The 14,410-nt window shown below is 40.4% G+C and overlaps 1 protein-coding gene across 2 annotated transcripts in view; it reads left to right on the top strand.

Annotated features, from left to right (window-relative positions):
* ATP8A2 (ATPase phospholipid transporting 8A2) overlaps positions 1-14,410 on the top strand; it is a 580,506-nt gene that overhangs the window by 140,854 nt on the left and 425,242 nt on the right. For both annotated transcript variants that reach the window (XM_053672924.1, XM_053672925.1), the window contains exons 7-11: positions 2,704-2,777; positions 4,951-5,020; positions 6,044-6,171; positions 7,339-7,450; positions 13,033-13,198. In XM_053672924.1, coding sequence (XP_053528899.1) covers positions 2,704-2,777; positions 4,951-5,020; positions 6,044-6,171; positions 7,339-7,450; positions 13,033-13,198 — 550 coding nt within the window. The remainder of the gene's footprint in view (positions 1-2,703; positions 2,778-4,950; positions 5,021-6,043; positions 6,172-7,338; positions 7,451-13,032; positions 13,199-14,410) is intronic.

Below are 14,410 nucleotides of genomic sequence, written 5' to 3'. Positions count from 1 at the left end.
CTAATTTCCCTTGTCCTCCCATTTGAATTTTAAAAAATCTACTGCTTTTTTTCCCCCTGAAAACATGGCTAATTTTCCTTTCTAGCTTTTAAAACTAATTGCTTCTCCTGATTTTGTTTTATGTAATTAAACTATTCACAAAATATTTTTACTCTTAAACAACATTTTCGATTTTCATAGGAATTTCTTGCTTTTGTACTGATTCTTTTAAAATAGCCCTGTAGCATTTATTCTTTGACTTCTCTTTGTTATGGAAGATACTTTAATTATATGTCTTCCTTTTGCCTTAAAAGCAGGTACTAACTTCACATGTACAGCGGTTCTGGAGTTTAACTGACCACCCTTTCCTATGTCAAGCCTGATTCCTTAGACTTCCCACATAATTTGATGAGTGATTCACAGCACTCATAGGACACCTTTTAGTAAACATTTCTTTTTTTATTGCAAATTAAATGGCTAGGGCCATTCTCCCAGGTTGCAAAATCCAGTGGTTTTTCACAAATATCATGTTATGTGAAATTCTTGATTTTTAAGAGAATAGTAACATGGGTTAGAATAAGAAACCAAAAAGATAGTGCCCATTTTGAGTTTTGAATGGTTAGTGTACCGGGAATGGCCTTCCTTGTGCTGTCAGAGAATTTGCCGCCCTGAACTTCCACATTCCTACAGCCCATTCGCTTAACACTCCCGCTGGCAGAGACTGTTAACATGTGCTTGTTTCATGCCAGGTGCGTGTGTTTATTTCCTTAATCACTGCATCAGCCCCACAAAGTCGGTGGTGGTTTGTCCCTATTTTATTAGTGAGGACATGGGCGTTCAGAGAGAACAGCTTGTCAAGATCCCAGAGCTGGGTTACTTGTGAAGCGGGGATTTGAGCCCAGGCCCGCCTGACTCGAAAGCCTGCGTTCCATTCAGCCAGGTGCTTATGTGATCTTACTTAAAGGATTTATAGCCACTTGGTCATGGTGCTAATTTTCTTCAGACGCCTGTTTCCTTAGCTTGGGGTCTTCTGTCCAGTGGAGTGTTTCTCATGGTGGTCTCTGACTTAGGCTATGATTATTTTCTGGCCATTTCTTGAGGCTATATGAACCTTCTGTTTTATGTGGTGTATATCTGGAGGACCTTTTAGGTGGACTGTTCATGGATGAATTTAGTATTGTCTTTTTATCAGCACTGGCCAGATTGCTCAGTTTTAAATCTGGGTTGTGTAACCTTGATTGAATTATTTCACTTTGAGCCTCAGTTTTCTCATTTGTAAAATGGGGTGATTTACATGTTTTAATTCAAATGATCCTCAGTGTAATCCCATGAAATGAGTTCTGTTGGTTTCATCGGATAGATGAGAAAACTGATACCCACAGACTTTATTAGTGTTACAGAACAGACCTGGTGGGGTGGGGGGCTCAGTGAACAATATACTATTACTGAATGGTCCCAACCTTGTGCTTCAGGGGTCCCCCACCCTGTACTAGGTTCACCTTGCTCACCACCAGGGAAAGACGTCTCTCAATGCCAGAGATTGGTTAAAAGGAAAGGGATTATTTATTTAAAGAGTTATACAAACTTAAGAGTAATAACTTAATGTCTTCATTGAAATCCCCAAGTTCTTTATAATACCCACAAAATACACAGTTCTTTCCTCCTTCTCTGCCCTGTCTCAGGTTCTGTATCTCAGAAAAAGAAGTCCTTGGTTCTTCTCTGCCCAGCTGTGTGGTCCCAAAAAGATACCGCATGGCTGCCGCACCTGTGTTTAAATCCCTGTGCCAGTCTTTTTCTGCTGCACCATTTCCCACTCCTCCCACAACTGGCCACAGCTGCCAGCATTCTCCTATTCTTCCAGCCTTACTGGGCTGCCATAGGAAGTCCAGGAAGGCATGGCCCTGTGGTGTGGAGCCAATCATCTCCAAGTTCTTACTCAGGCTCTGTATCCAGGGGGAGTTGCTTCCCAGTTACATCTTGGGTTAAAGTCATTGCCATCCTCCTGGCTCAAAACATGGCCACAGCTGTTTAACATATCCATGAAACCAGTTAAAGATTATAGATATATTAAATAACCATTCTAGAGGTTATCTGCAAAACTATTGCTATTCAAAACAACTCTCAATGGGCCTGCACCATGTGTCTCATTCCCCAGCTCAGACTTGTGGGGGTAAGGACATCCTATATATATATATATTGTTGTAATGTTTCCTGGATGCTGAGTTCTGGACCCCACTACAAGTTCATACTTGGGCTCCCTGCTTGGCTGCACCCTGTTACAATAGGACTAGTTCAAGGTCACTCATAGCTTGTAAGGAGCTGGGACAGAACTGGGGGATTTGAATTCAGAGCTGTGCACTTAACCAGTCTACCCAAATGCACACAGCTGCGGCACTGCCCTACAGTTCAAAATGTGGGATTTGTAAGTGGATGAATGATTATAAGAAAAAGAGACCTTGATAGTTCTGACTCATCTTTCTCCCCCTCCCCTTTCTTTTCTTTTTTTCCTTTTCATTCAGTATCATTACAAAGAGGCAATAATACATTAGTCTGTACTGAAAGATTATACTTTTGTTCTTGTCAAGGAAAACAATTTGGGCTTCTCCACCTTAAAATTCATGATATAGTACTATAGTAACTTTTCTTCAAATACTTAACCACACTTATCACCATTTGTGCTTTCTTTTCTTTTATGCTTCTCTGTCCTCCCCCCTGGTTTTCTAGGTGACAGTGGGAGACATTGTGAAGGTCGTCAATGGGCAGTATCTCCCAGCAGACATGGTCCTGCTATCCTCCAGGTCAGGTGTGCTAGAGTGGGCACAGTTTTTGAAATAATGTTAAGAAATAATTAAATTTCAAATGGTGACTGCTGACATCTCGAGCCACCCTTTCCCTTCCACCCTGAGTCACCAGCTTTCTCTCTCTGGCCTATTCTTCCATTATCTGTCATTTGCTCTTTTTTTGCCTTAATACTAAGTTTTCTTTCTCCTATTTATTCCTTAGTCCTTTTTTGGGGAGCTTTTTCACATGTATCTATTCATTTTAGTCTCATGGCTATTTTGGGCTATTCCTTATTGTAGGAAAACATGCAAAAAACATTCCAGCAGTGGAGTGATTACTTCAGTAACCTCCAGGTGGCAGCATGTCTGAGACTTCACATCCTGTCTCCTGGGGGGTCCTGCCAACAATCTCCCCCGCAGAACCCTTGACTAGCTGTTCAGAGAACTGCGGGCATTTTCTTAACGTAACCATGACCTGCAGGTGGTGTCTCCTCTTCTTTCATCCACGTTTTGCTCCCTTTGTGCCCAAGTATTATTGCCACATTTTCTAGGTAGTTTTTACTAGAAAGGTATCAGCACTAAGTGGCTTAAATACACAACATAGTCATTGACTTTTCTTTGGCTCGTTACATAAGATTATATATTAAAGAATGAGTGACAAAATTAGAGTAAGAATACTCTTGAGTTCAAGATTAAGTGAAATGAGGTCAAGACTAAAACTTCTATATTCCTGTTGGGAATGGGAGATGCTCACATTCTGTGCATATTCTTTGTTTCGGTTGAAGACAATGTTTCTTTTATTGGATTTGATCACACATGAGATTTCAAGCCTTGACATGAATTTTCTGCTTGAGATAAAAGGTTTAAAAATAACCCTTTTATCTCAATGTAATTTTTATCTCAAGGTATCTCAGCGGTTATTTTTAACCACTACTCAAGGTAGTGGTGAAAGCATCCTCTATGTCTGGTAGCATTCACGTTCCCTTACGAAGAAAATCTTAGTAAAAAGTGGATCACTTGCTGGGTTTGGGTCAGATTTCTGGTTGTGGCCCTCAGAAAACCTATTTGCAATATGAGACCCACGTCTGGTCTTCAGGGTGGTCATTCGCCTGCACTTGTGTCAAGCAGCCTGCTGACTACATTGTTCCATGAGTCGCCCCAACAACCCTGGGCATCCGTACTTTACACGGAGAAAGCAGAGAAGCAGAGAGATTGAATAACTTGCTGAAGCCACGTGGCCAGTAGAGGTAGCGCCAGGTCTTAACTTAGCTGGTGGGTGGCACAGTCCCTTCTCTTAGCCACTGACAATGCTGCCTAACCCCAAATATTGCAGGTAGTAGTATCTGTTCTGCTTCATTTTAGTTTTTGAGTTTTCTGTCCTTAAAATCAGGTGTTCTGATTGGAAAGTTGCCTGTAGACAAGGAGCAGGGCTGTAGAGGCTTGCCAAGCCTGTGCCTTGATTCCTGAACCCCCATGGCTGTAACTTTTCAGAAGACGGGTTTGTGCTGCCCGGGGAGGCTCTTTCGGCCAGGAGGAGCGGGCCAGGGCTCAGACTCGAAGTGTCTCCCAGACCCTTTGGCTAGGACATCATGTGCTTCCCTAGCCCCGCTTCCCCCGCTTCTCATTTGCCCTCAGTTATTTCTGTTACTGAGGTCAAGCAGCCATCATGTGGGGCCCATAAGGGCAGATCATTTATATCGGTGTTGAGCCCCAAACATGAGTATTTGTCTTTCTACCAGTTATTGCTACTAAAGTGGTCCTTTGTGCAGTTGGCCCTTGAATTACAGAGTTTTGAAGTACGTGTGGGTTTTTTCAGTAGATACCATTTTCCATCCGTGGTTGGGAGGATGCAGAGTGCCACCGATGTGCATTGGTCTGTGAACATTTTATGTGGGGGACTTGAATGTCCACGTTTGGTATGGGAGGTCCCGGAGCCAACTGCCTGCAGACACCGAGGGGCAACTGGGAACAGTTAAATTTATGGGGAGTTAGGGGTTAAGCTTGGATTTTTGACTACTCAGTGGGGGTTGGTGTAGGCACCCCTGATTCCTTGGGTTGTTCAAGGGTCAACTGTAGCACTATTTTGAAGGGCTTGCCTGCAGACATAGTTTCCTTCATAGAGTCTTTATGAGCTGCACATTTGTAGAAGGACCTTACTAAACTTTGGCTTTTTTTCCCCCTCTCTCCTTAGTGAACCTCAGGCAATGTGTTATGTTGAAACAGCTAATCTAGACGGGGAGACGAACCTTAAAATACGTCAGGTAAAGTTACCTTTTGTGACTCGTATTGTCAAGGAGGCCCAAACCTGGTCCCCACATGTACCAGCCAGTGCTTTATCAGGAGGGAAAAAAATTTCTGCACAGAAGGTTATGCCTTAACCCTAATGGAAGCTATGGGGAGAACGTGCCTTCTATTATGAGGGGAACTGCTTAAGAGTGATGGTGGACCTAAACAAGTGGGCTCCATCCATGGATGGGTCAGGAAGGGGGTCATGCCTTAACCTAGATCTCACTGTGCTCTCTGCCTGTTGGTGCCTGTGGGGAGAGCCTCTGGGGGTTGAGCTGCATGGTGGAAAATGCGGCACCTACAGGGAGAGATGAAGTCAGACAAACAATGGGTACCTCCCTTTCCATTGTTTTAATTAAGATTCTAATTTTAGACAGTGGTATATTAGATACAAAATTTCCATCCTTTAAATAAAGCACTTCTTACCATATTTTAAAATTCTAGAATGAAGAATAGTCTTTAATATAAGAAACATCTGAAGAATTTGCCATTTAAATTTTATATTGCATAAAATTGAGTTTGATCATTCTGTTGACATATCTTTCTTTTCTACCTCAAATATTTGATTTAGACATTTTTTCTGTTTAAGGAAGAGTTACCGTGTGCTAGATACCACAGTGTATTAAAGGGTGACATATCATACTGTATAATATACTTTATATTTATCACCAGTATTAGAATGTAGCTCATGAATATGCCTTTCTGTATGGTGTTTGAGTATGTGAATTCTTACTAAACATGGGTGTTTCCAGCACAGTAGTGGAATCTTAACTTTCTGCTTCATTGAATTAATTGGAAACTTTTGTGTTCGGTTGCTGCCTGTGAACAAACCTTCGCTAGTGTCCATCTTGTGGGTTGATGGTTTGTCTGATCCCTTTGCCTTCCCAAGTTATTTCATTTTAGAGGATTCATCATTTAGATTAACGGTGGGGGTGTGGAATGTTATCCCTCGATGTGGAAGATTGTAATAAATTTCCTCTTCTGATTTCCCATTTTAGGGCTTGAATCACACAGTTGACATGCAAACAAGGGAGGTACTGATGAAGTTGTCTGGGACTGTGGAATGTGAAGGGCCCAACCGCCACCTCTATGACTTCACTGGAAACTTGAACTTAGATGGGAAAAGGTACCACTTTCCCTTTCTTAGTGTTTTTTATTTTTTTGAACGGGACAAAGAATTACTGGAACTTTGGAAAATATTAGTTTGTTTTCTGGTTTCAGGATATTTCAATAACAGTGGGATTTCTTCATGTTTAGCTTGGATATAAGCTTTTTAGGAACCGCTATTTCAATTGATTTAAACCATTCCTGAAATTTAAAGAACTGATTTTTGTTGAGGAAGAACAACCAGAGGGACTGAAATGAGGCAGCACTGGCCTGTTCTTTCTGTGTGTGTTACCTGCCAGGGAGGAGAGATGGCTTTGACTGCACACTATTATCCAGAAAAGCAGAAGGGGGGTGTCCGAGGTGTATAAGAGCTAATGGTGTCATTAGAGAGACCCTTAAGTAGGATTTATTTTTAGAAAGTTAAATGAAAGGAACAACAACCAGTTTTCCTTGAAAATATCCACTGCCCTGTTGTCTATATTCTGTCGTCTTTGTCTCTTGGCATTGTTTTATCGTTGGAGAGTCATTTTTTGTCATTACGTTGGGGTGCAGTTTTGACCTCTGCTTATCTGTAATCCGCATGCTGATCAATGCTCTCCACCTGTAGTTTTTGAACAGACCCATAGATGGTGGGAACCAACCCGAAATGACCAGACAATTGCATGTGACTGCTCTCTCCTCACGTCTCAGTCCATGTGCAGAGCCATTCCACTGGTTCCCATTTCGAGTTTCTAAATGATCACTTGCCCTTTTATCTGATCATTGTCATGTTTGACCAATCTGATATTATAGCTTTATTGCTATTTTTTCTTATAGTGAACTCTAAAATAAACTGGGTTTCCCAAATAAATCAACATCTGATTATTTGACCAATTTCTTTCTTTGGTTTTATAACCCAGATTATGAGACACAATTTCCTCTAACATTTTATAGGAAAACAAAAAAAATTTTTTGTAGTGATGAATTGATAAGAGAAATTCATCACTATAAAATTTATTTCTGGTGGGTGTTTTTTTTTTTTTTGGAGATTAAGTTAACGATAACCTTCCTTGGCTCTGTTCCTCAGTGAAATAACTCAAATTTGAGTAAAGGAAAAATTTGATTTATGTGGGTTTATGTTTAAGGGGAAAGCTCATGCTCATTTTTCAGACTATCATTGAATATAAATATTATTTCTTGTTTTTAGCCCTGTTGCCCTTGGGCCTGACCAGATCTTATTAAGAGGTACACAGCTTAGAAATACTCAGTGGGTCTTTGGCATAGTTGTTTACACTGGACACGACACCAAACTCATGCAGGTAAAACATTTCTATGCTGAAAAACAATGCTGGTTTTAGTCTTTAAAAAAATTTTGTTCTGTTTTTATGGTATAGAGAGTAGAACTATAGATGTTGCATTTTGGAAGCTTGAGTTTGTCTATGAACCTAAGTTTGGAAAGGAAGCACCTTTATGGTTCTTGAGATAGTTTCTCATAGATTTCTGTTATTATGTCAGATGTTGTTACCTCCTGCTTGAAATATCAATGGTATTGTTTTCCATATTTAGGGGGACAGTCGGTTCTAACACATTTTATCTGCTGGGCTTGAGTGATGACTTGTTCCTTCTTTATTTCTCTCACTACTTCTGCTCCTCACTCCATTAATTAGAATTTTACAGTGAATTGTCTTAGCTAACTGAATTTTAGACAATATAAAATCAGTTATGTTGAACTAATGTCTCTTCTTTATACACCAAAAAAAGTAATGAAAATGATGTTGCTCCTTCTCCCTGTTAATATTTTTAATATTATTAGTTGTGAATTTGCAGACCACATATATATTTGGACATATTTTGCTAGACTGTGTTGAAATTCAACATCAATTAGTGTCCCTATGTGTCACTTCTTATATTTCATTGGTATCACTTGGCTATCTTATTTTACTCATGGTAGCTATGAGTGAGGATTGGCTTTTCATCTTGTCTGCCTTTTTTTGTATCATTTCTAAAGCACATCTTTAACTATATTATTAACTGAAAAAATGTCCAGTGACCACTGCACACTGTGTCTCGTGCCAAGCTGAATGGATGCAATAGTGAAAGGTCCAACCTCACCCCCGGTAACCACATGCACTTAGGACTAGCAGGGAATTAGGAAGTGGAGAGATCATTGTTGTAACGGGTATCATTACAGAGTGCTCTGGTGTATACAGAAGGCTCAACCAACCCGGGTTTGGGGTGTCAGTTGGCTAGCTGCTCAGAATGATACTGGGAAGCACGTTTGAGGTGTAGAATTGGAGAAGGGAGGCTATTGTGTTGGTCTACTCTTAGAGGTCAAATGAGTTAAATACTTGTTAGAACAGAGGAAGCAATAGACTCCAGTGTCCATGCCAGCTGGGTAATAGAGCTGAAACAGAGGCAGGAAATGGGGAGAATTAGAAGGGTTGAGAGACTCACTGAAGTTGAAGAAGAGTGTTAGAGTTGCTGAGTGACAGCTGATGAGTGCGTAGGGTGCTTGTCTTTGAGTTTCTAGGGTGGAGGGTGTGTAGAATGGGGAGAGCTGGGAGTGAACTGTGGGAGTAGGAAGCTAAAGGTAGAGCTGATGGAGGGCATTTGATGTTGAGGAGTAAAGGACTGAGAGACTACACCATTTGATGGGTGAGTGCTGTGACTTTGGAGATCGCATCGTGGCAAAACTGGAGTAGAGATGGATACCATAAGCCAATTGCTCCAGTCTTGAAGGAGTGAAGGGTCTGAGAGATGGGTGAATTTGCTGAGGGAAGAGGCGGAAGGTAGTGTTGTCGAATATTATGAGTTTTACAAGTAGGTTTTTAACATGGTATTAGAGGAGTACAATGTCAGCAGTATTATGGGGTTCCACATCTACATTCAGTAATATTCTCTTGAGATTCTGAGGGATGCGAGTCTTCACTGGAGCACCCTCTGCTTGCAGGGCCTTCAGGAAAGGGTGTCCTCCATTGGGTAAGGCACGGGCAGAACAGCTTCGGAAAGAGGGTGAGGATGTAAGGAAGTGTTGGTCCTGGAATGGCAGGGCCCGGTGTGGTGAGATGGTTGCAGTGAGTGTATGTGAGAGAGGAGGGTCCATGCAGCTAATAGATGAACGGCTGGTGAATGCTGAGAGGCAGCTCTTGGATGGCCCTTATTCAGTACGTCTGACATTTGCCCAATCTGTCCTCCCTGCTAGGTTCTCACCCACTCGCAGGCACTTGGTAGTTGTAAGTTTGGTTGTTCTGAGCCTCCTGTATGTGAAGACTGTCTTGATAAATAGTGCTCTGCTGCCTACTGCATATTTCCTAACTTTCTGAGTCAGTGCCAGCATCTACTGTCTGACACTTTTGGAGTTCCACTAATCACAGGTCACTTCTGTTTTCCTATGAAGTGACAAAGAGATCACAAGGAGTCCGAATTTGTGCAGGGCCCAAGTCTAGCTTTCAGACTGTGCATATTACAAATGTAGTCATTCTTCAGGATTCCTGATACACTGGTTGTTTCTCCGTCTGTCACTGTTTTTCTGGATCATATATTGGTAATGCAGCTTTGCAGTGGAGGTGTGTGAGATCATTGTTACACTTAAAATGAGCCCATCATCTCGTCAGTCAGCAAGGTGTGCGCTAAGTCACCTTATGAATCTGCATGTCGTGAGTGTGTTGGGCACCTTTTCTTGCACCCAGACACGATAAACCTCTTTGCAGTGCCCATGACATGTTGACTGAGTGTGGAATAGTGGAAAGCCCCAGAAATGTCCATGCTAGAGTCGCTGTGCCTTCAGGGCTCAAACAACAGAAAAATGATGAGCTTTCATGGGGAATAGAATATACATGCATAGATGGAAGTCATCCAGTAGGGAGATAACATGTTTGCCCTATACTTGTGCTGCTGGACCGCAGAGAGAAAATGCGATTGCTTTAGGGCTCTTCTATTTGTCTTCCAAACTCTCCCCTCAATGCCTTCCATTCTTCAAAGTTCCCTTCGTTTCATGTTGAGTGTAGTTACATGTAGAAATATTTCAGTGTCTACTGCTTCTGTTGGTTGATTTAATGGGAAAGAGAGATATTATCACAGAAATCACAGCAAATACTTAGTGTCCCATGTACTAAGTAGTTTGCTTATATTAACTCACTCCTCCCTCAGAGTGGCTCCGTGAGGAAGATACTGTTATTCGTATCTTTTAGATGAGGACACTGAGAATCAGAGTGTCTAGGTGTGTTGCCAAAGTCATACACCAGGGCAGAGAGAGAGCTCTGTTTCAAAACTTGGCAGTCTGGTCCCTGAGCTCACATTCTAACTCATATTCTTCTGACTCCTTTCTTAGGAGGAAAAGAAATATGTAAAATTCAGGTCAGATATCAACTTTTACAGAAGATGATATTTTGGACTGTTTCCATTAAAAGCTCTGTTACTCAGTGCTTCCTAAGAATTTTACAGAACTTACGATGCTCCTTGGAATTTCACACGACAAGCTCCTCCTCAAAAGTTGCCATGTCAGCAGATGGGAATGAGTAGGGGCAGCTTGGCTTCCCACCAAGTGCATGTGTTGAAGCCTGAAGTTTTGGGCTCTTGTGTTACATGAAAGATAACTTTTCCCAACTGGCCAGGATTTAACTGCTGGAAAAGATCAGAAGTTCACAAATGAATAAAGTCACAGAAATGATGTTTATTGTAAATTTTTTTCTGCCTGTACCTCCGATGAATGTTTACTTGAAATGATAAGGTCATCTCTAGTTTTAAAAGACGGGGATGGGCAGGCTTGCAACTGGTCTCTTGGCTCTTGACCTGAGGCCAGAGGTGACGTGTCATCCTCGTCAACCTTCAGATGGCATTTGATTGATGGTAGGTCAGCTTTTACTAATGGATTTTTATTTAGATTTTAGAGGAATTTTTTTTAAAGTATGTCAAGGGCAAATAATTAAGAGAGCTGGAATGAAAGGGAGGAAAGAGTATATTAAGGAACTAGTATAAAGGACACATGGACAACATCTAAGGGGGGTGGAAATGGGAGGGAGGTGGGGAGCACTGGGGGGTGGGCTGGGCTGGGAATAAAGAACAGAAAACTGTCCTTGAACAACAATTAAATAAATAAAAATTTAAAAAGGAGTATATTAAGGAAGATGCTGTCATGCTGTTAAGATAGTTACTGGACTTAGCTTTTCAAAATCGCTAGTCTGACACTTCCCAACTCCCACCCCCACAGAAAGCCTTGGCCATAAGAGTAGCATTGCTAGGCTTGGCGATAGAATTCAGATACTTTCAGAGATGCTATATGAGTTTTTTTGTGGAGCTGAGAAATTGCCTTCCATTTTCATCTTAATTTTATTTTCAAATTGTGACTTTATTTGCATTCTTCTTTTCAGAGACATTTTCATCTTAGTTGTGTTAATGTTCAGATAAATGGAGAACAGGGCAGAGTGCTGACTTATGTATGGACAAGTCACCATTTTTATGGCTTCTTAGTGCCTTATAAGCCTTCAAATCACTTGGTCTTTGCAAATCAGTGTTGTCTCTAAAGAGACAGGCTCATGGTAAGAGGCCTGCAGACTTAAGCTCCTATGCCCATCTCCCCTGTATACAACACAAAGTTGTGATGTTACAGTTCTGTAGGTTGGGAGGCCTTTCTGTAGAACACTTGGGGAGGCTCTAGAGAAGAATCTTTCTTGCCTTCTCCAGTCTTTCCAAAGGCTGCTCAAATTCCTTGGCTCAGGACCACCTTCCTTCATCTTCAAAGCCAAGTGCTGCATCTCTGTGACCGTGCTTCTGCAGTTACACCGCTTGGTCAAGGACCCGTGTCATTAGTGATTAAATTGGGTCCACTCGGATAATACAATATAATCTCCCCAATCAAGGGCCTTAATTTAATCATACCTACAAAGTCCCTTTTACCACCTAAAGTAACATGTTCATAGCGACCAGGTATTAGGGGTACAGCTGTCATTGGGGGAGAGTCATTATTCTGCCCACCACAATCACCTTCAGGAAACTTTTCATAAAATGACTTTAAGTGCCTAACTGTCTAGTACAAACAGTTTTACTTACTTTTCCACTGCTGAGAGGATATAGTCCCAAGTTTCCCACCTAATGTGAAGTGGGCCTTGAATTCGGCTTTAATGAGTATTTCTAGCTCACTTCCCAGCACTAGCCTCTGTTCTCACTGGGCTGGTTTCCCCACCAGTGGTGAGAGATCCGGCTGTGCACTTATAGATGTTAGGTTGCCTTTCTGCTTTTGTTCTACCTTCCTGTTTGCATTCTGTTTTTGATTTGGGGACTGCATTTAGATCTCTTCTGGCCACTAGAGCTTTCCTGACTTTGCTTGCTTGTTTCTTGTTCAGTTTTCCAAATGAATTATTTGTCCATCCATTTGTTTTGACACCTATCGATGTTCTATTTTGCATTATTGATGTGTATGTGTTCACATGTCTTTTTTATCAGTAAATGTGTACTTTCAAATCTATCTTTGTATATTGGTTTTAGACCTAATTATTACTTTGAAGATTCTCTGTAGATTTTTAGGATATAGAATCTTTCAGTTTTTCTAAAATTAGAAACATTCTGATTTTTTTTTACATTGGACTTAAATGAGGTGGAACCTGATGTGTCTAAAGATAATGCAAGTAGCTAATTTTATGCTAAATTGTAATAAGAAGTACAGGTTGAATCCAGTAGAGTCGAAATGTGTTTTTTAACAAGGCGGAATGTGTCTTCTGTCATCTTTATTTAAAACTAGCTGCTGATTCAGCAGTATGGTCCATTTTTTAATTTCACTGGTTATTTGTCAACAAAAACTTTTTATTTTTATTTGTTGAATTTAGGTAACTTACCTTTTTTTCCCTCCCCACTCCTTGCCCCTAAGTCTGTGTCACTCTTACTGATTTTAAATGCTTTTGTACAGAATTCCACCAAAGCTCCTCTTAAGAGATCAAATGTTGAGAAAGTGACCAATGTGCAGATCCTGGTGTTGTTTGGCATCCTCTTGGTCATGGCCTTGGTGAGCTCAGCAGGGGCCCTATACTGGAATGGGTCTCAAGGTGGAAAGAACTGGTACATCAAGAAGATGGGTAAGTGTCTAGGTGGGTCACTTGTTGAAGTAGGACAAAACATTTTTTGGAAAATCCTTCCATGCATGTTTTATATGTGGTAGCTATCCCATATTTCTCTTCCCTTTGGCTACTCTGTATAATGCCAGCCTTTGAAGGAGAATTGAAAGGTTAGGAGTCATGTGATGAAGTAAAGATAGATATATTTGAGGATTGTTTTATATTCAAGGGATTATTTTTAATTATATATTAAAAGTTCTTTTCTTAGTGGTTGCTCTAGGGATTACAATGTATGTCTTAATTGTGAGCATCTCCTTCAGATTAATAATAATTTAGTTTTGGTACAATACAATTTCCTCTAATATGGATCTATCTTCTCTGCTTTATGATATTTTTATCATATATTGCATCTATCTAGAATAGTGTTGTAATTAGTGATTTATACAATCTTATGCCTTTTAAAGAAACAGTAAGCAACAAGAAATAATCTTATAGAGTTGTTTTACATTAACCTTACATCATTTCTTCCTGTGGATTTGAGTTACCAGCTTATTTTGTTTCTTTGCTTCATGTGGCTTTATTCTTTCCTTACTCCTTTGTGTTCTCATATATATTACATTTGTATATAAGTCTAATAATATCATTTTATAGTAATTTTTTCCATTTTTTAATTTTAAATCCAAAAGAAAGGATAAAAATCTGCCCTTATATTGTCTAAGTACCTTTATTATCACCTGTTCTGCTGCCCTTTGTTTCTTTTCGTGGATTTAATTACCATCTGTGTCATTCCCTTTCATCTTGGAGAACTTTCTCTAGTGTTTATTATACAAAGCAGTTTAGGTAGCAACAAATTTTCTCAGTTTTTGTCTTGGAATGTCTTAATTTCATTTTTGTCTTTGAAGGGTAGTTGTGCTGATACCTCGAGAACATTAAGCTAAGTAAAATAAGCCAGTCAGAAAAAGACAAGTACCATATGATTTCACTCATAATGTGGAATCTAATGAACAAACTGAACTAACATGGAAAATGGGGAGAGTCTCATAGATGGAGAGCAGATGACAGCTGGTGGTGGGGAGGTGAGGGAGTGGAGGCACTGAGGAAAAAGGACAAAGGACTCATGGACATGGACAGCAGTGCGGTGATTACTGGGGGAGGGAGTTATGAATGGTAATGGAAAAATCCAATAGAGATTAAAATAAAATAAAATAAAATAGACAACATCTAAATAAAAAA

The sequence above is a fragment of the Artibeus jamaicensis genome, unplaced genomic scaffold (genome assembly GCF_021234435.1).
Source record: "Artibeus jamaicensis isolate MK-2021 breed Jamaican fruit bat unplaced genomic scaffold, CSHL_Jam_final contig_793, whole genome shotgun sequence".
Lineage (NCBI taxonomy): Eukaryota > Metazoa > Chordata > Mammalia > Chiroptera > Phyllostomidae > Artibeus > Artibeus jamaicensis.
This window is presented reverse-complemented; position numbering and strand designations above follow the sequence as displayed.